This window comes from Bombus flavifrons, chromosome 6 (genome assembly GCF_040668555.2).
Source record: "Bombus flavifrons isolate JBK064 chromosome 6, iyBomFlav1_principal, whole genome shotgun sequence".
Classification (NCBI taxonomy): domain Eukaryota; kingdom Metazoa; phylum Arthropoda; class Insecta; order Hymenoptera; family Apidae; genus Bombus; species Bombus flavifrons.
This window is the reverse complement of record NC_138447.1, coordinates 2,611,484-2,638,831: the sequence shown is the minus strand read 5'-3', so window position 1 is coordinate 2,638,831 and position 27,348 is coordinate 2,611,484. Positions and strand designations below refer to the sequence as shown.

The 27,348-nt window shown below is 40.2% G+C and overlaps 1 protein-coding gene across 4 annotated transcripts in view; it reads right to left on the bottom strand.

Moving 5' to 3' along the window:
* The window catches only part of Rbp6 (RNA-binding protein 6), a 766,744-nt gene that overhangs the window by 271,211 nt on the left and 468,185 nt on the right, over nucleotides 1-27,348 (bottom strand). For all 4 annotated transcript variants that reach the window (XM_069115475.1, XM_069115474.1, XM_069115476.1 and 1 more), the window contains exon 5: nucleotides 3,072-3,113. In XM_069115475.1, coding sequence (XP_068971576.1) covers nucleotides 3,072-3,113 — 42 coding nt within the window. The remainder of the gene's footprint in view (nucleotides 1-3,071; nucleotides 3,114-27,348) is intronic.

Below are 27,348 nucleotides of genomic sequence, written 5' to 3'. Positions count from 1 at the left end.
TATAGTGTAGGGACAGTCGGTGACATTTCAATGAACTTTGTGGCGTAGCCATTTTCTCTGTAAAGTTCATCAGGTTTAACATGTGTTTTGGGGGTTGACGAACTTCTCGGGTTAAATTTCTGCTTTCATCAAGGAATTAGATATGTATAATATCGTAGCAGTGGTTACGGAACGTGAGGTAGAACAACGATTCGAGTAAACGTCACTATCTTCTCCTTGGTACGGTGAACCACAAAAGAACAGGAGTTTATGTGTACCAAAATGCCATAGAACTGTTTGAAAAGCTTTGCTACACGTGCTGGCAGTATTTACATAATGAAGGTAATGCACGCAGTTCATAGAATATTCATAGGCTGATGAATTATTTTATGCGAAATATTCTATTAGTCTGTTGTAATTGCTAATTTTCATTACACCTTCAGATAGAATATTGTTTACCTAGTGGAATGAAGTATAATAATTTCTTAACGTCTTCATACTAAACCAAAGCACTTTCGTATAATAATTCGGTAACTAACAATAATAGAGAATTGTTATAAATTATAGTTTAGAGAATTCTTATAGATTTTTTTATCAAACTTGTTGTTATGTATTCGGTAAGCAATTAGTAAAATTTCACTAATATTAGTTCAATTGCGTAAAAAGATTTGCTCTACAAACATTTAACACGAAACTAGATACCCCTTTTTAGATTTTTCTTTTGAAATTGAATCGTCAGTGTCATATTAATCGAACTTGCAAGTTATTAGTTCCCTCACAGTTATCCAATGATTACACCCCCGACTACCATCAGTCAATTTTTCTAAACGAGACGTATTCTATGCGACTATCTTTATCAGCGTCGTTAAGCAGCAAAGGCCAATTACAAAAGGTGAATGTACAGTACAGACATCGCCCATAACTCGAACGTAGCTTTGAACGTTCTCGAATCTAATTTAATGAAAGAACGTAAACCTACGCTTCCGGATTAAGGTTTCCAAGGGCCTGGGGGATACTACCGTCTAGCGTGGATTATCGTTACGCAGAACGTAAGATTTTTCTACGCTTTACGTTCAACTTCGGTCTACTATCGGCAATTCCACGTTGAAATAAAAGGGAGTCGCTCTTTAAGAGTGGCTATACGATGACGTCTATTATAGCGTCGAGTTAACGCCGCGTGGATCGCGCCAGATATGCCATCTGTATCGTACGCGTGGTCCCGAGCTGGACTGCTGGCAAAGCTCCCAAAACACGAAACGGAACGCGTGCATCCGTATTACTTTTTCGAACGAGGTTCGCGGAGAACCGTAGGAACACAGAGAGTGGGGCTAGGAAGGGGTCGAGGCCAGTGCAGCCATCGCCATTTTATGAAAATTGCACCGCCCGTTCCAACTGCCTCGAGCGTTCGGGCGAAATATGTTACTCCCATCTCGCGATTAATGGTCGCTATTTTATTTCGAATGCACGCGCCACTGAACGCGGATCGGTCGAGACTGCCACGTTCCAAGCTGATCATCCTTTTATACGCTGCTGTTGATTTTTTAGAACGAGCTTGCGTGTTATTACTAGTGTGTTTGCGATGGTGTTTCAGTGATAAAATGGTTAATGTAAGACTCTTTCACTATTCGTTCAGAGAAGTCCGGAAATGCGAAAGCGAACGATGTTGCTGTACGCATGTATATTCCAAACTATTGTGGATATGCGTCATTAGATGAATATTTTTTATAAATAATTGAATTTAGTTCGTATTGCACCAGAAATTAAAAATAGAAAAAATACATCACAAAATCATCTTTATATTCGCAAATAAGCTATCTTCAAATAGTAGTAGTAGAACAATTCCTTTCGAAGTGCAACCCAATTCCGTCTATCCGCTTCTATCGTGTAATAGCGTAAATTGAAGCAGCTGTTACATAGGCGAGTCTTCGCAACAGAAATAACAAAATTTTCATCGAGGCAATCCGTCCGATCGAACGTGCGGCTCGTTAATATCACGGGATACGTGATTACCGGTGACGGCGTTGAATCGTGATTTCCCGTTCGCGTCATAATTTATGCGCTTCCGGCTTTTGACGTTGAAATAAAATTGGAAGGCGACGTAGCGCTCACGTTCGTGCTATTTCTAACGAAAAGTGAAAAGAAAAACACCGACGGTGGCTAAAAAATGGCAGGAATGGAAGAAAAGAAAATAACAAAAATGAAAAAGACGTGGTCGTGATGCGATGAACGCCGAGCTGTCAGAGGATTCCTATTGAAAAGAGGCCGGCTCGAAACGTTAGAACGAGTTCGACTGACATCGAGCGAATAGCGGTGAAGGGGGATAGTTGCGGAGGGTGTCTGTTAGGGGTTAGAGTAGAGGGAAGGAGAGAAAAGGGTACAATTAAAATTAGCGCAATTCAGTCACTCGCCGGTAATTCGCGTGCCTGGCATTTATATTATTAAGCCGCGCAAATTTCTCTCGCTTCTCCTCTCATCCCCGTTCTTTCCTAGGCGCATGCGAATACACAAGCGTACATGCTCGATTCTGTCGACCCAGGTACGTGTAGAAATCTGCACGCGTGTATGCTCGCGCGTAGATGTGCTGGAATGTGTTGCACTCTGCCTCTTTCCCTTTTGATATCATCCCGTCCTCGTTTCACCGCCGCCGTACGATTCAGACTTTCGCGGCGAGAGTTTCGGCCGTGACTAACAGTCCGGTAGACTGGGAAGAAAATAATTCTGGGTTTTGAAATGAATTACATCTAATTGCTCTTATTACGAGAACGAGAGGGCTTTATTATTCGCTCTTCAGTAGCGTTCCTTCTCTATCTTTCCTTCATCCGCCTGGCTCTCTGTTCCTTCCTCTTTATCTCGGCCTTTGCAACCCCTTTCTACCACTCTTCCTACCACCGTCTTTCGTTAGTAGACCTTCAAAGCTCACGTCTGCCCCTTAGCTACTTCCTGTCCACCAGCCTGGCTTATCTTTTAGCACCTGACTTCTCGATCAAAGAAGTTTTTCATGCGTGAAGGAAGTAAAGTTCGCGGCTGTGGCGAATGCGACGATTGTCATCTCGCGGATTTCGGGCTTTTGCGGTAAAGATAAAGTTTCTTACCTTTGGATGTGTTCTCCTAGGAAACGCCACCTTCGGATCGATCTGAAACGCAGATAAAGAAAATATATTAATGCATTGTCTATCTGGTAATAATGCTAATATACGATGCAAGTAGATGTCATAGAGTTAAGCGAAAGCTACAAAAAGTCATAATTTCTATCTTTACAAGAACTGAAAGATTCTTTTCTTTTCTTCATAATCATAAAAGTCAACAAAAATAGACTTATCATGTTCTTCTCAGAAAATCAAAATGTATACTTTCCATCGACAATATCAATTACTAACAAACCCATTCTTTCTTACGTAAATAAAAGGAAACCTCTCGAACCAAGCGAAGTAACTATTAGCAAAAGCTTCTTTGACAAAGCGCACCATGAAAGAAAAATTGCCAGGGATCGTTCGAAATCGCGGAACACGGAAACGGGCGTTGTAGAATAACAGCGGAAGGGAATGGGTAAACAGAGAATAACGGAGGAATTCCCGACGTAGGAAATGGAGCAAACGGAAACGGAGGAATTGGCGGTTTTCCCATCTGAAACTCCTATTACAATTAATTATCGGGTAATAAAAAGTGGGCACACAAACACCGTGAATAAAGAGCCGCGAAGGAGTTGCGGTAGAGGATCTCCGGTACAGGTGCACGTTGGTTAGTTGGAGCAACCGAACTCTCGGCTTTCTCGACTCTATCCTCTGCTTAGTTTCCTACGCTCGCCCTTGGAGACGTACAACCAGGTCGAATGTAACCGCACCTTACGTGGCTAAAAAGCAAAAGCCCATCCTCTTTGGTTCACTTGGATGGTTAGGGGATACCGGCGAAACTATGGAATTCCCAGTGCAGCCGCGACGTAAATTCTCGCCGCGAAATCGAGCCGCTCCAATGTTCGTTCCGGTTTCCCTTGTGACCTTACTTCGAACGTACACGCTGTGAACCTACGTGAAATCGTACGTGATCGTAAAGGCATCGTACGGGCGGCCAGCTATTCGCGAACTTCGAGCTTCAACTGCCAAAATTTTCGCAAAGTGTTTCGAGTGCGTGACCAAATCGAAGCGGCGATCGACGACTCGTCGTCATTCGAAGATCGCGTATTTTGACTACGTACCGCACCGTAAACGCGATAGGAGGAGAACGCGCTGAATAATAATTCGCCAATGAACTGAAACGGTGTTTGGAAGAACGAGTTTGCAGAAGTTGAAGGATTTCAGATTTAGAATTCATGGGTTAACGTGGGAAACGGTTGAAGATATTACGGGAATTTTTGGGTGCAGATACGTATATGTTCTTAAAGGATCCAAAACGTTCATTCAATACAAACAATTATCTTTCACATCTTTTAACTTGCTGAATCAAGAACACTGTCATTTCCACAATATTTTTATGAATATGTATTAAAATCACTACTAGTAGTGTTATAAGTTATAGTATAAAATACTCAATCTATGATATTTCGAGAGAACTATATATTTCCCTGCATTCTCGATATTTATAATGAAATTCGAACGTTTCCTCTAAGTAATCAGTTTCGAAAACATGAACATCGTTTAAATAGAAAAGCATTTTTCGCGTACATATTGGTGGCTTACGTACACCGCCAATGACAGTTGGAGGCATAGATTTAACATTTAATTTCCGACCGATCGGGGCAAATGCTGAATCGACGACTTTTTATTAGAGTTTCTCGTCGCATTGCCAAATGTGGGTCAGTTTTTTTGTTTTTCTCCTCTGACTCAGGGAGCAGAGCTAGGAGATTTTTTATCGTCTGAAATCCTAGGTCGAATCCTAGACTTGAAAACATTTCCCCTATTTATTTAGCTTCCAGGGATTCCACCAAAGAGATTGAATGTGTTTTTGTCCTTCAAAAAACTCGCCGAACATTTCTTTTTCAATTGTACCGCGTATTTTCTTGTTCATACTCGAGACAACTTAATCTATATACGTAAGAAGAAGCAATATGGATGCACTGACAGGTTCTTCGATAGAGAAGCACGATCCGAAGGATGATTTATGATCACGCTTCGGTAGCGAATCGTTTGGGTTTCAATTTTTCACGAACATTTATCGGGTTGAATTACCAGAAAATCCACCTACTTTCTACGTCTTACTCGAGGAATCTATTCAATTCGTTACGACAAAGGCAGCCATGGTATCGAATAATCAACGGTTTCAATAATAAATCCAGTGAAATGCCTTTCGACGTTACGACGCATCACTGTAATTAAGATGAATGTCTTGTGGATAATCTATAGTGTTAAAAGACATCTCATATTTCATACGTGTCTCTATAAATATAGAGATATAAGCATTGTTAAATATCTTGGAAAAATATTCTATATTTCTATACATAATTTAATTGGAGAATGAAAATTCTTCAAAATACTTGATAGCAATTGAATTTGATTAATAATTTCAGATTAGCATAACCTAGTAATCTCTATAATTGTACTTGTAATGAACACACCACTCTTATTTACAGAGAAATTTTAGAATTCAGCGCTTGTTTCAATAAAGTGTCAAAGTAAAATCAGGCATACGTAGGAGCTGCGAATTGCAGTACTGCGTACGTCTGTAGTTCCAAGTTCCTATTTACTAAATAAGTATATATATATATATATATATATATATATATATATATTTATTTATTTATTTATTTATTTATTTATGTCTAAGTCAGAAAAGATTATTATTCATTTAACTATTTTAATCCCTATTACTAATAACCTAATTCTTATATTACCAAAGCTTATATTAACAACTCATATTATCAAAGCTTAGTAACTTTTTCAATTCCTTACAACGTTAATAATTTTCTCCCTATATATTCATTCTATACACAACCGCAAATTATAACTTTTTCTCTGTGCTTCAAAAAGTCAATCACGCTTTAGTCGAAGCACACATCTCGGAAAACAATTTTCTCGGAGAATTAATTTTAAACAACGATCGTGCTGCGTTCCCGAACTTTAGCTTCCTCGCGAGTGCTCCGCTCGCGATAGGTAAGAGAAAACGTAGCCGGGAGAGGTGGTGGAAGCCACGAACGTGGTAATGACAAGCAAGAAAGCCCGACTCTATCCACCGCCACCGCCGCCATCCACACCGACGACGTCGTTCCTCTCCTGTGTTTTCTCCCTTTCCTGTTCTCTGCTCCCGCGAACCACCCCGTTTGCATAATCCCCTACGGCAAAGTTCACACCGGTCGCTCGCACGCCCCCGGACGCCCTGGAGCACGTCAAGCGGCCCGACGTCGGCAACTACAACGACGAGGATGGAGAAAGTCTGTCGGTTTTCGTCTTACCGCGCCGTCGCTGCAACCACCGTCCCAGCGATTCTTCTCCTTTTGACCCGCCCTGTCGTTGAACAACTAGAAGAAGACGATGAGTTTTGCTAAAGAACTTTCTTACCAGGCCCTTTAGATTTCCGTCGCGATAGAATCTGTAGCTGAGTTATCGTTCCTGCCAGAATCAACAATAAAATTAACCGCTTTGCGGGTGAACATTTTAAAAGTAACGCGTTAATCCTTGAAAGCTATAAAGGAGAAATATTTCTTTCGCGGAATATTGACGATAAATTTGTTTAATGTTTTAAAATCAATATAGCGGTATTGATCTAAGAGCAGTGTAGGAGAAAAATTTGTTTTCGATAGGGAAATTGTAGCTAATCATTCTTTACAAATACACATTCTATGTGCTTAATAATTAAACAAAATAGTCTCTCCTACTATCTTATCTTCCTCTTCCTTCTTCCCCTAATTATAACGCCTCAGACTTACCTAGAATAAATAAGACACTTGTGCCACCCTCTCCATTCCTTTGAAACTTCACCACAATTATAAGACACACAATATAGAGATTTGTCGTTAAGTGCAATTGTCTCGAAGGCTACAGCGTCGCGATTGAAATTTGTCACCGTCCAGCAAGTCATGGTCGAGAGAGGAGTCGATCAACGAAATTAGTTTCGACGTTCTGGTTATTCGATTCATTCCGTTCGATTCCCGGGCCGAGAGTATCGCTACGTAGAGCGGGACAGAGTCAAGAATCGTGCGCGAGATAGAATCGTTCGAGAGTAAAGGATAGAAGAAATGAGAGAACGAAGGGAGGTATTACGGAGAAAAATCGAGAGGCTCGAAGCCATTCTCGCAAACATAACCCGGTTATCCGATATCGCGCGAAATGATCGGCCGCCAACTATCGACGACGACAGGGCTGCCGCCAAAGAAGACGACGTCGAACGACAACGACGATAGAAATTCAATCTGGATGGCACGCCTGGAAATTGGGAGAGCCACCTATTCTCCAACGATTCGACCGATTCTAGGATACTTTGCTACGACGTAAAAGCTCAAAGCTCGTATCGGCCACAGTTGGAAAAGTAATCGACGAGAACGGAGCTCTTTTCGTCCCTCTCGCATGGTTTTCACATTCTCTCGCGAACGGAAGCTCCGCCGTCTCGTCGCTCGAGAAACCCGACGCTCCCGAGCTGCATCCACCGGGATAATACGAACGAGAAATTTCACACGCGAGTTCGCGGTAATTCCGGCGGAATTCAAACGCCAGACCCCGGCCACGTCGGTTAAATTGTTGCTCGAGCTACGTAAGTTCTCAGATTGCCGGGGGAGGAGGATACACGCGCACGGAGCCACGCGAACGTGAGTGTTATTAAACTTTAAATTATGAACGCAACGGGCGGAACAATTAAAAACGCGTGGCGTTAGCGGGCACAGGGCTTCATGGCCACGGATCCCGAGAGTGGTAATCAAGAATTATGGTCCCCGTTGATGTTGCCCCGTTATCAAACTGGATTTCTATGAACGGTGTATCGTAAAGGGGCGTGAATAGCAAATGAATCTGCAAACTTTCACGATAAATATTCCGTGTCCGCGCTGCGCTTTATAGCTGATCAGAATGCAAATGGATTTTGGAAACTAGACTGCGTCGTCGCGTTATTTAACAGGACTACTGTATAACCATTTCTCTATACGGCGACTAATTATTTCGCATTTACGGATGTTCTTTCTTAATTCGCATTCTACGTTCTTACAGAGAAAGATAGGGTTACTTGGATCAGAAGAATATTTGAGTCAGAATAAATACTTTGCGCGGTAATTCGCCAAATTTAGTTACGAATAATTTTCAAGCGATCTACATTTGAAGACAGACTATTTATTAGGTCGTCCGAAAAGATTTTTTTCGTTTTATAAGAAAATAATGGACGCATAACATTTTTCATTTTATATTATTTTACCGAATTATGTATGATCCATTTTGTTCTATCAAAATAAAGATCACAACGTTTCGTGCACTCACATTAACAGCTCGGCAGTCATAATTTTTGCACAGCGATGTAACTTCTGCCACCAAAAAGAAAGTTGTTCGATTCATATTAATATTCTCACACGGAATTGTCATAATTCAGTAACGTGTGCCTTATTTATTTTATTAGTTCTCATGTAATATCTGCTCGGTATTCCTATCGTATATTCGAATTCTATGTATTCGTACAGCTACCGTTGAAAGAAATTCAAAGAATGAGGCGGCACTATGGAGTTTGTTTCTCGCGGTCGAGATTCTTTCAACACTCCAGATTCGGCAGGGGGAGGTGGTTGAAACAGATGGATAGAGAGAGCGGTCTGAGTATCATTCAAGATTTAACTCCAGTCTCAGTGAGATCGAAGTAAATATCTGCGAGCTACAAGTGGGAGATTTTCCCACACTCGAGCAATTCTCTAACCCTTCACAGCAGTGTTCCTCTCCCTTCGCGTTTTTCACCCCACCCACGAATCTTTCCATCGCCCTCCGTAGTTCTGTCTGTCCCAGCCGTGCCGGTTTGTCAGTTTCATACAATATTGAGTAGTTCTGACGTATGCATAATGGCAACGAAAAAAAATCTTCCCCGTGGTTTTAATACGAAAAAACTTTTTGATTGGTACATTCCACTTTTCATTTAAATATTTACCTTTGTTGTATTGATATTCTCATAGCTTAAATACTACAAAATTTTACTCGGCTCTCATTGCAAACACCTGTTTTCAAAAATATTTTACATCAAACATGCATGTGTCGTGCTTAATCTTGGTTATGGAAGATTGATTCGGCAACTATTACGGTTGAAATTTCCAAGCACCTCTTGCTTTATCGTCGTGGAATCACCCGATAAAGAAAATTCTTTTTTATATCACTAATAATCTAAAAAAGTTGAAGGCTCGTTTCAGTTTATTTCTGTTTGATTCGTGAAAGCAGACAGTATATACTGCAGTTACTCGTCACCAAATGAAGGCGCAATCTTTTCCCAAGCGGCAAATGGGCCGAATATAAAACGACGCGACGGAACGCAGTCAAAGATTCCTCACGTACAACTTAATCCGCTTGTTCCCATCGTTCCCCCTATTTCCCCGGTTTATGTCAATGACGCGCGTTTCTCGGCTGCTGCAAACTCACTCGAGCCCGTGTTCGCACGCACGCTGAATTTTAATCGGCCGCGGAAGAGACCTCCCCTTATTGGGGAGAATGCCAAAGTAATGAGTTTCGCCCGCAGCACAGCGCGGCGTATCCATAAAGAAATGTAGGCTACGCGGCCGTGGAACGTTACAATTTTTATATCCCCGTGCTCATACAGGTAGCCGTATCAGCACGTGAGAACGAGCATGAGACCGCACTAGCCTAATTCACCCTGGAATAGCTTGAAAACAAGCACCGCTGGATCGTCGGATAAATCGTACTGCAATTTCGTTTCATACCGCCATAGTAGCGTGCAGTTGGTACTAGGAAAGTTTCAGTAAGTGGATTGTTCGATATTTTTGAAATTTCATTCTTTTAAAATATCTTCTTGTTTGTTTCTCACGAAAATTGCGTTCTTTATAAGAGAAAACAAGCACTAGTGCGTGTTCTAGCAACTTGTATAGAATTTTTATTTGTAAATTGATGCTTTTAGAAGTTTAGAAGTTCTATTTAGAATTATTTTTTGTATACGAAAAATAAAAACGGAATGATGATATATTTGCTGAAAAGTGTCTGGTTAAGTACGACCCACTTTTATTTTAGAGTAAATAGTACTGTATTTCGATGTTACGTGCTTTGAAGATTACGAAAGCTATATTAAACAATATTTTACATACAAAATGATGAAAGTAATACTCATTTTATAATCCATATTCTATGAATTTCCTACGTGTCCATAATAAAAATTACAATAGCGTGACAAGTAGGTTAATAAAATGTTGGGGTATCGAATTATCAAACAAGGGACATTTTCACAGAAATACCTTTTTTATTTGAAAATTGAATTCAGTAACGAATTTTTATACTTTCTGTAACCTCATATTCTATAATTGCATTTATTACTTTCAACTCCGAGATTGAAGAAAATTTCTCCAAATCCGTTTCGTTCAAACTTTCGTAGAATTTTTTTATTACTATTAAATATTTCAGAAAGGATTCTTAGGAAAGACTCATGGAAGAATGAAACAATATTCTATTTGGTGCGCAACAATTACGAAACGTATCTACACGAAATGATATACATTAGAGAAATCTGCAGAATCAAGTTGCAATTGCGGTTAAGTTAAAAGCAAATAAACTACACATTCTCGTGAATCGTGTTATTCGATATCGAAACATCGAGGTTCGAGCAATATCTACCGACAATTCTCTCCTATTTACTGTCCTTCCGTTTCTATTTCCTCCATATTCCGACACTCGTTAACTATTTAAACATGGCTCGTTTATAATTTATTTCTATTTCGCCTGGACCCGCTTCGAACAACAAGGTTAATCTGTTAAATGAAGAATTAAAGTGCAAGAGAGAGGAAAAAGAGAAAACAGAATTGCAGGGAAAGATGAATGTGGTCACAAGGAGGGAAGATGTAAAACGAATGGAAGATCAAGAGGGATAACGAAGGTTCAAGGAAATTAACTAAGAAACGGAAACGGAATCGTCGATGTCATGCTGTTTGACCAGCGCGCAGCGCAAAGTTGAGGATGGGAGGGGACACGACGGAAATTATTATTAAATTTCCGAGTCACAGTCAATTCTCATTTGCGCGCTTGTGTGCGATGCTTTGTCAAACACTCGCTTAATTCGTGCCGCAAATTAAAGGCAAATACATCGCAGCGATTTTTGCGACTAATCATTCTGTCGATCTCATTCGTTTTCGTTCGCTTCATCTACCTCATGCCCTTCCGTCTGTTGTTCCGACCGCCGAAACGACCGCCTCTTTGATCGAGCACGCCTTTGTCGCTTATTTTAAAACGTTGCCTGTCTCTTAGCGCTGTCGTTCCTTTTTCAACTCTCTTCTATCTTCCCTCTGCTACCATTCCCTTTTACCAGGCTCGCTCTCGCGTTTCCACTGTAAACCTTTCTCAGTACGTTTCTTGCGCGTTTGCAACGCGTGCTACTACTCCCGCTACCGATCTCCGCGTTCCGATTTCGTGTATTCGCGAGACAGAAGGTGAAAGAGGAGCGAAGGGGGTCGGTTTGAAACAAAAAATGGAAGATTTCATACGCGAGGACTAAAGAAACGGAGCGCGAGCCGGGAAAACGAAGCATCTAAAAGGGAATCGGACATCGAAAAGGCCTACAAAGAGGAAAAAGCACGAAAGGAGAAGACGTGGGGGGAGTTGGAAGGGGAACGCGGAGCCGGACAATGCAGTCATCGCTTGAAAACTGGGCCAGAGACAATAAACCGGGGCTCTGGATGAAGCAACCTCTTTTTCTTTTCGTTATCCGTCTTTTTAACGAAAACTGAACTTATATCAACTGTACCAGCCAGCTTGTAAATAGATTGCCCTTGAACTCTTTGGAATCCGGATGCCGGATTTTAAAGTAAATGTAGGAACGAGTAAGGAAGAACACGATAAACGGAAAAATGTAGATATATTGTAGAATCCGTACAATTTGGAGAGTAATTCAGCTTTGAAATCGAATCAACCATGAGATTTGCGATTGAAGTTACCGTACAATTGAAATTTCACAAAGAATTCAAGCTTTCATCAAAGAACTTGCACATTCTTTCTATCAGTTTAAAGTCACATTCCAGTTAAAGAGAATAACAAGCACCGTCCATACATAATACCGTAACGTGGAAATTTTGATAAGTGGAGAGTATTCCCGAAAAGCTGTAAACGCTGCAAGTTCTAGCATCGGAAAGGCAGTAAAAGGTTCGACGAATTCGCAATGATATTGTTCTCATGGAAGTACCCGTGAAACGAGCGATTCAAGCGTTTGCGATTCGGCGAACATACGAAGATTCTTTCGGCAGTTTGCAATGATTATAACAGCTCGCGCCCCCGCAGACATTGCGAAAATACGGAGGATTTCTCTTGGCGTAGCTGAAAAGTATGGCCAACTTCGATGTTCTTGCCGGAGCCATAAAGTTTCCACGGTATCCTCGAAACTGGCCGTAATGGCCGCCCCAACTGTCATTCCTTGGTAGTTCGGGATGTCACCGGGATATAGAGAAACTAATGTAATGTAAGTTATTTGCCGGAGTAGATTACGATCGGATGAAGCAAAAAGGATAGGGAAGTTTCCTTCCTGCCGGACCTCGGACTTCCATAAAGAACTCAAATAGAAGATTGAAAAATGATATTTCTTAACTTCCGTAGAGGAAACACAGTTTTTATGCCTCTACTTCTAATTGCATGCTGGAAGTTGAGTTTACGGATATTTGAAAATATAAAAATTTGTGATATCTATCGAATAAATTTGTGAAATAATAACTGGAATAACAAAGACCTTAAATTTTCTATAATATTGTACAATTTTGCATTATGATTCCATAGACACGAAAGGAACCTAGCTTATTTCATTGAAATGAGTGACAAAACTAGGCAATCTGTTTAAACAGTGATGTAATAACTCCATCGATTAAAAGCAACGATATGCCCGAGGTGCACTGATGACGCGCAAAAAACCTGTGCCACGTGAGAACTATATTACTGGGAGCGAGCTGCAAGTTTCATTTCGCGTCGTACGTCACGTCCGTCAAGATACAATTCGTTACGTTCGCGGACCACGAACGACCGTCGTAAATTACCGTAACTCGCGGAGAACGCGAATTTATTATATCTACCGGCAGATAGGCTCGGTCAGTTATTATGCGAACTGACCGATTGCCTTTAATATTCGCGCCAGCTGCGCGTCTGTTCGCCGTTCGTTTTCCACCATCGGTGTTCCTCGTCATCAAGATGTATAGGCGATAAAAATGAACTCGGCTCGTTTCGATTCGAGTCGCGTTATTATTTTCAACGTTCGTATATCCCTGTAACGCGTACGTGAGTATGTACGTATATAATACACATATACATATTTATATATTATATTATAATATGACATCGTAGCAAGTGATATAATTAGCCATTAATTTATATAGATTAAAAATGTAATTTATTATTTTATGCAAATTAAAAGTTCGTTAAATTCGTATACTGTTACTACAAATAAGCATTTGGGCATTTACAAGCGATAGCGTATATACATACAAATACGTATTCTAGCGTCTCGCGTTGGAATCAGAGCGAGTTTTCATTCTTTGGAGCAGCGCGAAGTTTCGCGGTTGACAAGAGGTTCCCGTAATTTCTCCCGATTGAAAGGCTCACGAGCGACGAGGGGAAAAAACGGGGAGGAAAAGCGTCGCGTAATCCGGTTTTATCATTTAGCAGCGCGAGCTAGAATTTTACTCAAACTCGAGGTTCGACTGCGTTGCGAGGTAAAGTGCGCCGGATATGCGCCATATTCCCCTGGTCAGATTCGTTTTTTTTTTTTTTTTATTTTAGTTCGTACGTTCGTCACACCGAGGACAGAAAAACGGGAATGATAAAATTTAGCACCCGCGTCGCCTGTCTTGAAGAACCAACTTTTTCCACGCCTCTGTTACGTCTGAAAATTTCACACGAAATGTTGTAAATTCTGCGACGATTTGATTTAGAGCTCGTATGCTCCCGATTCCCCTTTCGTAATTGTTTTTTCAGTTTATAATTTCCTTCTTTCCCGATGAAATAATCTATTAAGGGATTTTTCACTTGTTTTATGAATTTGTTACGATAATTAAATATAAGCAGTGTGTGTATAACCAGACCTTGCCAAATGCGTTTCCATAAGCTCTTTAATGCCCTTTCGAACGACTCGACCAGAATATAAATTATGAAATCAGCAGGAGAGGTTAATTGGGAAATTAACTGCGATTACCGGTTCACACGGCTATTTATATTCGCGCTTTCAAATGTCAGCCTTTATCAGAGGAGATTAAAGCGTAAGTGGGTCATTCTGATTAGAACAAAACATCCCGTTGCGACTGCTCAACGTTCCTCTGCGGTCGTGCGTAATTATTACCGAATAGAGTGACATCTAGCTCTTCTATATGCATTTTCCACCGTGTGAGTTACGTGGCTTTTGTATTGTTCGTCCAAACTTTCATCCCGACTGTAACACTATTACAAAGTATAAAAAAAGAAAAATGGGACAATAGAACTAGATGATAAAAAACATAAATATAAATAAAACATATAGTAAAGGAAAAAGCTAGAAAAAAATTAGAAAAATAAATAGAGAAGCAAGGTGACAGGGTTGAACGAAAACGCGATACGATATCGATAGCACGATTTATTCCGCGCTGCAGTACCCGGGAGTATACGCTCTCGTCTATTTCGATTTTTTCGCGCGCAGCCGGCGTACTGGTGGCAAGGGAATTTTTAATAACAACGCTTGTCAGAAATCTTCTCGACAACGTCACCGGCATTCGGCGCCAGCCAATATCGCCTGGTCCAAGCCAGCTTGAACGTTTTAGCAGCCGGCATCTGCCGACAAGATGAACTCTCTTTTTACGAAGGAAAAGGCAGGCGGGGACAGGTCGAGGACCAACCATATCCGGTCAAGGGAAATCGAATTAAGGACAGAGAAAACGAGGTATGGCTTGTATGTAATCCGGCTTTATTAAGAAATAAAAACCGCCAAGGCCACTATTCGTCTCTTTCCGATTCTTTTAACGTATTTATCATGTAAATGCGCGGTCTCGTGCGGAGTGAAAGAAGGGAAGAGCGAGGTTTATTAGTTCAATGATATTTCAACGGAGATTAGCCTGGATGGACATTGCGAGAGGGCAACGAGAAGCGCTTTGCATGCGCTGGCGCGCGGATTTTAATTAACCATTTTTAGAATAAGCAGGTATTAAAACAGCGGGATTTACGCGACGTTCCGTCGTTTCTTGTTTTCAATGATGTTGCATCGTGTAATCCACTTGGAAGCACTGTTGATTGTCCGTTTTGGAAAAACAGAATCACGATCCACAGTATCTTTGTCCTTAAACTGTTGCTGGTAATTGAAGTTTTGTGTGGGATTTAGGATTATAAAGATAATTTGCAGTGTGTGAAAAAATGAATTTTTCAGTTTACCTCTCTCTAATTTTTAATCTTGCTTTATTCATACATTCAGTAAAAACGGACATTCAGATACAGATATAAAAGTGGTAAAAGTAACGCGTTTATTTCATATTTAAAAACATGTGAAGATCATAAGCGAACAGTATTTTAGAAATTATATTTTCTATCCTCTTCAAAAATATTAATATTTATAATAATAAGAATGTCACTCATTTTTTAAGTGGTATCGAAATAAAAAAAGTGAAGAAGGATACTTATAATCCTTTTTCAGGTTAAAACAGCTTGTCACTGTGACGCGAATAGTATTAATAAACTGAAAGTTCGTGAATAATTGTAATAATAATCCCGGATAATAACTTCTCAGCTAATGATTTTGCTACGTTATAACTTGGATGTATGAGCACGTTATATTTCCATCGTACCAAGCCTGTCAGAAAATCTAAATGAAATGTATGTGTGTCTAAATAAAATGGACCAGCAGACACAAATCTGCGATTTCATTAATCGTGCGAAAAAGACAAGGAAACTCTCGCGCGGAAACGTATTCTTGACAGCGGATGAGAAATGCGAGTTGCGCCCAGGCAATTTAATAAATTTCAACGGTGAGTTGCGTTGCGTAATATATATTCTCTTTTTCAACAATTTCCCTTCTAACAATATTTGTGAATGCAAAACACAGTGAAAACACGTTGCTGCAATAACAGGCGAGTCTACATTACCTCGATTGTAGCTTGTAAAGTAAATAATCAGAAGCGAGAATTATTATGGCGTTATATTTAATTACCTCTTTGTCATAAAATACCTAGCACATGTAAACTCTCAACATCGGTATTTTAAACAGAGTCAAGTATTTGTTACTAATTGAATAAAATTCCTGAATACTTTTAAACCAGCACGATTTACTATGCCAGTTCTTTCTCTGCATCAAATTAAAAAAATATCCAGATGAAATAATGATCACAGAGTTTTCACAGCAATAAGTGTACGCACGATCGTTCGTCGCTCTAAAACGTGTGTTCGGTGATATATTGCCATATTTGTTCGGACGTTTCGTTGCTGCTCGTAGCAACATGCAAGGACCAATGAATTTGGGGAAATAGATGAATTAAATTGAAACAACTGCGACGAAGAAATAACGCAGATTTATTTGTACACGCAAGTACTGGTACACAACATGACTAGATGCAAAGGAAAAAGGGAAGAATAAAAGAAACAAAGGCGAATCACGGCTGAGTGACAAATTACCCAGACTTGGCTGCGAGGGTGTTATATCCCAAACATGTTGTAAATAAAAAGGAATTTTTCAAATAGAAACAAGTCAAAGATGTGACGCGTCGATTGGCAAATGATCAACATACGTTCACGCTGCTGCTTTTTTAAACTAATAGCTCATTCGTGGCATTTATAAATATTTATAGATAAATGTATTTCATGAAAAATTAATGATAATACGTAATTATGCGAATGCGCGAATACACGAAATGAAAGTTTTTATCAATCGAAAATCAGTTGAATAAGACCATCGTGGATATCCAATTGAGGTATCCAATTTTAGAAAATTTGTTATATTATGTTTTATGGAAACTGAAAGAAGCAAATCCGCAAGCTTTCTGAAAGCAGTGAAAAATTAAAATTCTTTTCTGCTTCAACGACTCTATTTCTCCGATTTTGAGAGGAATTTCTTCTTAGCAATATCTGTTCTCCCATCGGCAATGTAAAAATAAATCGCAAATGGGCTGAAAGTCCACAAAGCCGATCGAAAGCCCAAACAGCTCTGTTAGATCTAAAGGCCAAAATCGTTTCAATTTTGAAGAGTATATACAAACCGAAGTGTTTCACATTTTATTGCTCTCTTATGGGACCTATAAAATCTTTCAACAGTAAATTCGAATTTCGGTAGAATCGAAACATTAACTCCGTTAGTACACAGACTTTCCATTCGATTTGAACGGAACGTAAGCAAACATTTCGCGAGATATCCGATCGACGATTCAATGATTAAAACGTTCACTGAGACACGTTTCAACGATCGTAATATAAAATCAACGACACCCACCGATTGCTCGGAGAAATCGTCACGGCCAGGTTCTCGGATTAAAGTTTGATTAAAAGTTATCCTCAAAGTAACGATTGATTCGTAGTTACCACCTCCCTCTCTTTTACTAACAAATAAAGCAATCATTCGTAAGGAGCAATGAAAAGCGTTGATTTCGTGGCATTCATAAAGTTGGCTTCCACTTACGGGATTTCGAAATCTCGAATTCCCAGGATTCTTTTCCTTACTTCTTGCTTTCCACTTCACTCTTTATTCTAGTGTTCGCATCGGCTTAATGAAACCCCTAATATTCCTCGGTGCCCACCCTTGCTGTTGCGCCACCCCTACTCGTTTTCTTCTTTCTTACTCTTATCCGGATTTCTGCATCGATTTCGCTCCTACGTGGCTTTTAAAGCGACTATTGCAAGTTACTATTTAATGTTGTGCCCGTTTTATTTTAATAACCTCTCTCTATCTCTAGGTTTTTCTATTTTCCTTGTTAGGTAAAAGCGATCGCTTATGTCAATTCAGTGAAGAAAAGTAAATTGTAAGAGGACTATAAAAAATGAAATAACGTGGAAACTTTATGAGTTTAAGATTTAAGGGAAACATTACAGGTGATTCAGTATGATGTCGTCAGTTTTCATATCGATAGTTTTCTCAGATAACTCGAGGGTAATAATTTAAAAGGAGGCAGACAATTTTCTTATAGTCTCCTTTCGACCTCGTTCGAGTAACGATATTAAGAATTTCACAGGGTTCTGAAATTTATCAGATCGATCGTAAATCAAGTTAGGCATAGACGTTTTTTAATTTCCTAAAAAAGAATTTACCGCTTGCAAGCATATCGAACAATGAGCAGCGATATGTACCACGTGTTTATGGAGTATAGTAGTATGTTTAATGTAATATACAACTGTAGCGGCACAAGGTCATTGTTACGTCCCGGGACCCGCAACACGCGCTAGTAACATCAATAAATACACTGTTAAATTAATACGCCGAATAATCCTTTGGCATCCTTCACGTTGTACACCTTACAACGTACAAATGCCAGTTCGTATTTACATCCAGGTAAGGAAACTTATATCGTATTACAGTTTATGATACCATTTTGGTTTTAGAACGAAAAACGATGGCCTGAAAAATTACGTACATTTTTGTTTAAAAATTTTATACGCGTAAAAAGTAAAACATTTAACCTTTCATATGACGTTTCAGTTTTTTCATAGGCTCCGGTTATTAATGTTTAAAAACATCGTAGAAAGCAATTTCATGTTCTGTTTAAAACAACTTCCTGCCACTTTACTCCGAGAAGCAGAACAGACTTTCATAGGTCGCACATATAAAATAGCTATAAAAAATTAGGAGTAGGAAAATCGAGAAAGAATGTTTAATAGAAATTTTTGAATTGATATTGAGGGAAATAAATTCAAATTTCACAAAAATTGACCTTTCCTCATTGTAGTCATTAAAAATTGCTTTTCACATTTAACAATTTTTTAATCCTTTTTCTAATTAGACGACTCTCTTAACAAATATCCCGTATGGAATCAATATCAAGACTAAAAACTAAAATAATCTTCAAATCCAAGTGAATCTACACAGTAAGCTCATTTTCTATCATCCTCTCTACCATCCTCTGTTCACGCGAAAACGTATTACAGACTCTGTCGGTCGAACCGTCTTTCGACGTGTTCAGGACGCTTCATAAATATGCATTGAACCGCGAGAAAAGCGAAAAAGGAAGCCAGTGACGAGAGGAACAGCATCGAATTGATTTCCCTCGGCGTGTGAATAACTTAAGCAACAGTTATTCCTTGCGGTCCATCCGGCGAATCTCCGTAGGCAAATAATGGTGTCTCGGTATCGATTTTGCTAACGTTAGAATCCCACAGATAACTTGTCAAGGGGTAAGCCAGTACTATTCCGGAAACGATCCCGAGTATTCGTGGAACTCTACGACAGGACTGCCAGGGCGTAACAGAGGCAACAGAGGCAAGGAGAGACAGAGCAACGGGCTTTCTCTGCTGGCGGCCAGCGCCACGACAACAACGATGACAAGGAAGGACGAGAACGATGAACGAACGGGACGATGAGGAGGGACGAACAGTGACAAAACAATTAAGCAACTCATAACTGCCTTGCACAAGCGCCCCCTGGACACCGTTCTCTCTGTCCGTAGTTGCGTCAAAGTGTCACGGACAACGAGGTCCAGCAGACCGAACTGAAATTGCAGCTTACGAGAGAGTGTGTTGGGCATAATATCTCTTCACGAACTCGCGAGACCCCTCGCGGAAGAACCATCGCCCATCTGAATCGTCAACTTGTCGAATAGTTGCGACAGATTTTGCGGTGAACTGCCTCTGCTAGCAAAGATCAATTATGGTAAAATGGCGGATGAATTTGTATGTGGAGAAATTGCATTGATGGCGTAAGCTTTCCCTAATCGAATTGATTAGTTGTATTCGAAGTTATTTAAACGTATGAACTACAATCGAAAAGATTGGAGAATATGAAAAGAAAGTTCAAGTATCGAAGTGGTGCACCCAACTGAATGATATAAAAGGCTACACGCAACAGGATTCCTTTCGAAACTCTAAGTAATAAGAAATTGCAAGAAGAAAGTATCGCCATGGAAGAAAATATTTTTTACTTGAAATATTTTACTTTTACCAAACAGTTTAAAGATATCAATCTGTTGGTACTGCAAGTGGAACTTCAAAAAGGAATCATCCGCGCCGACTACACAGAATAAGAGCGTGACAATAGTAAAACGAAGAAAGAAACAGGACTCAATTTGCCTTTACTTTGTTCGCGCCTCGCAGGATGTTCGAACATTCTGTGCGAGCGGAACGAAGGAATTTGACAAAGTTAAATCGAAGTGAAAGCGGGAAGTCCCGTTCGCGTAGGAAAGAGCAGGACAGTTAAAAGAAAGAAAGAGAAAGAGTATGACTAGCTTGGAGAAATTACCGCAAGCGTTTCGTTCCCTCTTTTTCTCGTCCTTCCTTTCCCTTTCTTGGTCCTTTTCATGCATGGACCGCTGCTCGGCTGGCACGTCAATGCTTTCAGGCGATAAAGTGCTTTTCTTTACGAAACCACCATCCGTCGCACAAGCGCGGCCAATCAGGCGACAATGGCTCGTAAATTCGAGCCAATCAGGAGGGAAGCCGAGACGTGACCGCGGCAACGGTGTGATATTGCTTATGAATTATTTAAGCGGCCAGAATAACAATGTCCTTTCTCCCCCTCTTCTTACTCCGACGTCTCCTTCCTCTCTTTCTATTTTTCTTTCCCGTTACGCGTATTTCTATTTCATTTTATTCGGCTCCACTTCTATAGACGTTTCAAGAAATTACCGCACAAATTGTTCGTGTATCATTTTCCATCTTGATGTGTTTCGGGTCACTTTCATTTTCGGCCAGATCAAAGATAGGCCACGCGCCACATTAATTTATGAAAATCTCCCGGAATCTTCGACAACATTTGCAACGTCTTATCGGCTTAAGTGTTTCCAATAACACGGCTACGAACAAGAAAACGAACTATGCAATTACTTGGAAGGCTTCGACTTCGATAATCGACAACACACTTCCGAGTTCCCAGCGTAGTGCCGGACCACCGGCTGATTCCGAAGTCCCTAACTACTTACTTCGTGGGAACCTGTACACGCTGTTCGATTTCTGGTTCGATCATTGCGCCTCGTCCGTAATGGAACGCTCCTCGAGAGTATACGTTGCAAAATTGATTCCCGTGCACTGTTTTTTTTCAGGTTCCCTATGATTATATTTTGTTTTCATAAATATACTGGGGATTACGTGGAAAGAATTCTATCGATGTTGGAACGAGACACGCATTCCAAATTCATTGGCCTTCGTAGCAAAAACATGTTTTTTCGAAACTGCGGAAAAATTCCCAAAGTGGCAAAATGCCACAAGAATACACGATAGGCTCACAGTGGAAGCGAAAAACAACATACGTATTTCTAATCATTTTATTATAAATTTCCATATTTTTCTGTTGAAACGTGACTTTACCCTCACATTTCTCACAAGCTCAAGTACGTTCCATATTTCCTCGGAGCTTCTCGAACAGCCAAGTATCTCCTTACTTCAAAAACTTGCGACGTCTACCAATCAAATCGCAATCAAGTAAGACAACCTGCCAGCAAAAACCGACTTCGTGAAACTAACTCTTCGATATCACACTCTTCCCGATTCCCAGCTTATCTTTTTCCTATTTCCATTCTGTCGAGGGGTGGTACATCAGCGTCCGAAACAAAGAGTCTCCCTTATCTCCGGACCACGACGATACTTGATTTATTATGAAACGCAGTCGCTTTCCTCGTTGGAGGGGTGGCGCGCCTTTCGTCGCGTGTCCAAAATGGGCACTCGAGGAGAGAAGAAAAAAAGCTCGTTTCTTCGGAGTGACAGATTTCCCTGAACGAGTTTTTGAACGAACCTCGTTGACGAAAACCGTACCTCTTTTTCTAAAGGCTGTCTCCCACCCCTAGCACTCATGCGCAAAACGGGATAGATAAGACCCCACGTATTCCCGTAGGGGTACTGCGGAGTAGGAGGCATGGTATCGTGGGACGAAAATAGAGGCGTGCCATGGGACAGAACGGGACGAAGATTCTTGTGTGTACCGCACCAGAGAGTGGAGTTTTACGCGTGTTTAATCTGGAAATGGATCGCTCGAGAATGTGGCTCTATGAGGCGAGTTGAAGGGACTGAGAGTTAGCGAAAGCATGAGGGACGTGGCGGCGGAGGAGACGGAGGCGAGCGAGAGGGTTGGTTTTGCAGAAGAGGAGGAAAGCAGTGTGTGTCAGTCAGTGACGCGTTCTGTCTCCTCGTCGTTATCCTTTTTTCCACTTGTATCGTAAAAACTGACCAGACCGGCTCTCTATGTACTTTTTATGCTATGCTTCCGCCGAATATACGCCGCTGAAAGGAACAATGTGGTTTAATTGTTCCCTTCCATTTCATTTCCGATACAATTACGTTGGTTATTTTTATCAAGCTCGTGCGAATCCTGCATTCGGTCTCTTTTTACTGGGAGATGGAATTTTTTATGAATCGATACTCCAGTTTGTTTTAATGCAAATGAAGGAGGACGCGTTCCATACTTGAATTATATAGAGAGGTGTTAACGAAGAACGCAGGGTAACTAGTTTCTTGACGTGCAACGGATGAAGACGCTCAGAGGACGAAAATATAAATTTAGTTTTTCTCGTAGAGTTAGCTGTTCCAACGGAATGAAAGAGCAAAGAGGAAGAACCGTTTGTGAATTATAGCAAGGGAAAACGCCAGCTACCGAGTGTGCTTTTAAAGGCTCGTGTGTGAAACCGAAACGTGATACCGCTTTCCCACCCGTCTGCTTTGAATGGACCAGCACACGCGTCTTGATTTTTTCTCACGCGACTAATTTACCCCTTTGTTTCCCCAAAGCCTCGTTGCTTTCATGCATCGTCGCTTTTATAGAACTACCTAAGGCAAACATTTCACTAAAAAGGAAAAACTAACGCAATAATATAATAATGGCATTAATGTTTTCGCTATAATACTTTTTAAACTGAAAGTGTTTTTGGTATCAAAGCTGTTGTTATGGAAAAAAATACTTTTCAAATAGCTAAGTAAAATTTAAAAGGGTATATATATATATATATATATATATATATATATATATATATATATATATACCCTTTATACCTTTTGTAACGAAAATTCGTAGTTAAAAATTGTATTATACCATACTTATCAAAGTAAGTGTAGAATATTCAAAGAAGTTAACAACACGCGCGAGCAATGGTCAAAATCAGAGGGAAGACAGAAGGATAGAACTTTATATCCTCTAGAGTGTCCAAGATTTCGATATCATTTTCTTCAGATTTTTCAACGTGAAACACAGCTAAGTTATCTATTTTGGCAGCAATTTTCTCGAAGCGGGTAACATAAATCGCGGGTGGAAAAGCTAATTTAGCGGATAAAATGTGACCGGTCTCGAAATAAAGCCGTGGGTCGCGTCGATATATCGCAGCGCGCACACCCGGCCGCAGGCGGCTTATATATCATACTAATTATTTATATTTCATGCACCGGTAGGCCAGGTACCTGCTGCCTACAACGTGTACACGGTATTTTACACTCATGATACGTCGTCATATACTATGCGCAACGTGCAAACTCTATCCACCCGCTCGTGGTCCAGCGACGTGCGTCATGAAAATATCGTCAAACTTCTGGTCGTCCAAATCACCTAGCGTATTATTCCAGCGCTAAGCTTAAATTTTACGATCGTTCGTTGAATCATTGGTCATTAATAACGGTGACGTGTTATTTAGTCAGTTAGATTATCGCTTATCTAGTTATGATTTTTATTTATGCAGTGCATAAAAATAAAAGGTTAGTCGACAGCTTGACGTTTATACCGCTACAATTCACTGTTTCCCTCCCTCGATCATTTCACACGATTTAACGTATTCATGACTGTTGTTGTTAAATGTTTTCCTTCTCTGTTCTGTTCAGTATGATCGTATTAACAGGATAGTGTAATAGGGTAGATAGATAGCCTTTTCGTAGATTCCGTTCGTAGATAGCATCGTAGATACATGAATTTATCTGTATATGTTTGAATTATTACTATTTGTTAACTAGTAACGTCAATGCCTTTTAAGCGTACCAAAATTATTGATTGCGTGCAAACATATAAAATTTTATCTGTGTATTGCTTATCAAATTTTAATAATCTCAAATAAAATTGAAACAATTGAAACAATTTTAATTTGTGAATGACTTTCACGCTTCGTTCCAATCAATAATGATCGAAAACAATTTAAATAATTAAGATTATATGTTAATATCCGCATCAAAAACTTGGATAATTCAGTTGGATGAGTAATTAATCGAATCGCATAAAGCACTGGTGGCTATTAAATTTTATAGAGACAACGTTCGATCGAGATGCTGTCGAAGGGAGATGCATTCGTCGACAGATATTTCGAAGAAAAGCGAAAGTTTCATCGTAAAATATTTAAGTCTCTGTCTCGATGTGATTTATAACTAAGGGTAACTTTTCCTGGGGCGTTTCTCATTTCGGCTGCTCAACTGACAGTGACAGTTTACTACTTGACAAGGAAAGGAATTGGTCGGAAAAGTTCCTGTTGATGTTACGCGCTATTAAGGGGATCGTGTTTCCTCGATAGCGGATATCAGAGGGAATGGTATCAAGACCACCCGGGAAGATTCGTCGCTTTATTTTATGTCAGTTACCAGATATCACCGAAAATCCTCCTTGCGTTGACTTACTCCCGTGAAACATTGTCGATCCTTTTTTCTCCCTTTATAATTATTGGAAATTTCTCCATTCAAACGAGTAATCAGGAACATTACGTTTCTTCGGGCATTTCTATTTTGTCGAAATTGCGATCGAAATTTCACGACTCGTATCTCGGGAATTCAGGATGAAGAAAAGGCAAAAGTAAGAAAACCGTGTGTTCTATACAGTATATCTGTAATAACTAAGTTACTGCGTCTAGAACAATTTAAATATCTAGATGCATTGCGACGTTTAGAATAACACGTCGGAAATTACAAACTCCAACATATTCACGTTTAGAAATAAAAAGAAGTAACTTCTAACTCAAGACTAATCCGTAATGTTGCAGTTACTTATGATTCAACGATACCGATTTGGGATGAAATCTGAATGAAAAAGTTACATTACACCATTTAATCAGAAAATAATAATGCTGGATGTTATTATCCTCCTTTGCAAATAGTTCATTTAAACAACAAAGTGAATAGTAATTGTTTTAGCTTAGTGAAAGTTCTTCTATCAACTAATACAAGTTATTGCTAATCAACATACAACTTTTAATCGACAATAACATTTCTTATATTCATATTTCCTTGTTTAAATGATTAAGCAAAAATCATTAGCTCTCACGCAATTTCATTCGCTTTTTCAAGGATTTTCGAATTTTCGGCGCATACACTCTCAAAATCACGAAAACTGGTTGGTTAAATCGTAATCAGAAATCTTCATACAATGTTTGTCAGATTCGGTGGGATGTAAATATTCATGCGCCAATATTTTGGCGGAATTTTTAGCGCATTAGGGAAAAATGATTTACACGGTCGACTAATGGAAGCCACGCTAGCTGAAATTGTAATTTCACATCGTTCGTTACGCGGAGAATGCATGCATCGCGGTAGCCATGAGAACACGAATGTCGTCGCTATCGCGATGAAAAATTCTACGCCCGCGTTGTCCGTTCGATATCAGTAAATAGAAAGATAAATCATCGGGGTGGAATTCGGCGCAACGATGACACCTTGCGAAGAGATAACCCGCCAAGAGCTTATAAACGGTTATAAAACACGACGCCTCTTGATTTAGTCGGGCGTCCTTCGTATGCATCCTCAGCATTCTAAAGAAAATGTCCCGTTATATACATATGTATATCTGCATTCACGGTATCTGCGCGGAGTTTCTATCGTAAAAATGCCACGCATGCGAAAGAGGGAAAGCAAAAAATATAAAAACGAGGAAGGAAAAACGAAACGGACAAACGAAAACGCAACAACGAGTTTCAAGTTGGATGTAAATGAGACTTCTCGAACAAACTGATGCTTAACAATTAGAGTAAATCATGTGGCCAAGCGGCGATCCCGTACCTTCTAACTGCACGTATGCATGCCAATTTTTCCGTAATTTCATTCTGCAACTAGCGAGATACCGTCCGTCCTAGTTTTGACTTGTTTTCGTTGTGATTACAGCGACCGTACAATGCTGGCCGCGAAATGCGCGGAGGGAACGAATTAAACCGCGCTAGCAACAGATGCTAGGGATCTTCTGTTTCGCAGTTTAATTCGCGGCCGTGATAAGCGGAAGTTGCTCGAAAGGCCGGGAAATGTATCTTCGGGATTCGCTGCCAGGCATTAACGAGATCATTCTGCAACGAATGTATCTTTCAACGATAAATCGTTACAAGATTTTCAGAGCGGTTTGCTAAAAGAGAGCTGTTATTATCGTTGCTGTTGTTTTTGTTTGTTAAAAGATTAAAAGTTTACAGAATAGGCATGAAACTGATTATTATAGCAGAGTTTTAATTACACCTCGCGTGTTCAAGATCAGATTATTATAACACAAATGTTGATCACATTCGTTTCGCATATTCGGAAATTCTTGTATTCCGCAACAAAAGACAATCACGAACTCCTGACGTAAATGTAACGATGGATTTCCGCGCTCGGTCGGCGATTAAATCACTTGTCCGATTAAAAGGAAAAAAACAAGGTGGAATTCATCGGCGGAGCGTTCTCGGCCGCGTGTAGCGACAATTTTTCCACGGAATTCCTCTTTCGCTTAGCGAAAAACAGAAATACACAGGACACCGTGAAGAGCCGGGAGTGACGGAGAAGACAAAAACTTAAGAACTACCAACCGTAAAGGGACTCGAGAGGAAAACGAGAAAGAGAGCACACGGGAGAAAGCGAGAAAGAGCGACGCGCGGTGGAAAGTTTGAAATCGAGAACGAAGAAAAAAATGCAAGTGAGAAAGCCTTTGGATAGAAGATGCGCATGCACGATGACGTTGATAGGTTGCAGAGGAAGGGGCGATGGGTGGTGCGGGGTGAGACGGCCGAAAGGGGGAGGGTGGTAAGGCAGACGGTTTGTATTTCAAATTTAAAAGCATTCGACAATGGACGCTTCTCGTATTGTTGACTCACTCGACGAAGGAGAGAGGAAAGAAGAAAGAAACGCGTAGAAGTGTACGCTAGAACGTGGAAAAGGAAGCAGATAGGGTTAGGATGGGGGTAAAGAGGGAGGGATAGAAGAGAAGCGGAGGTTCAAGGGGGAAAAGAAGAATCAG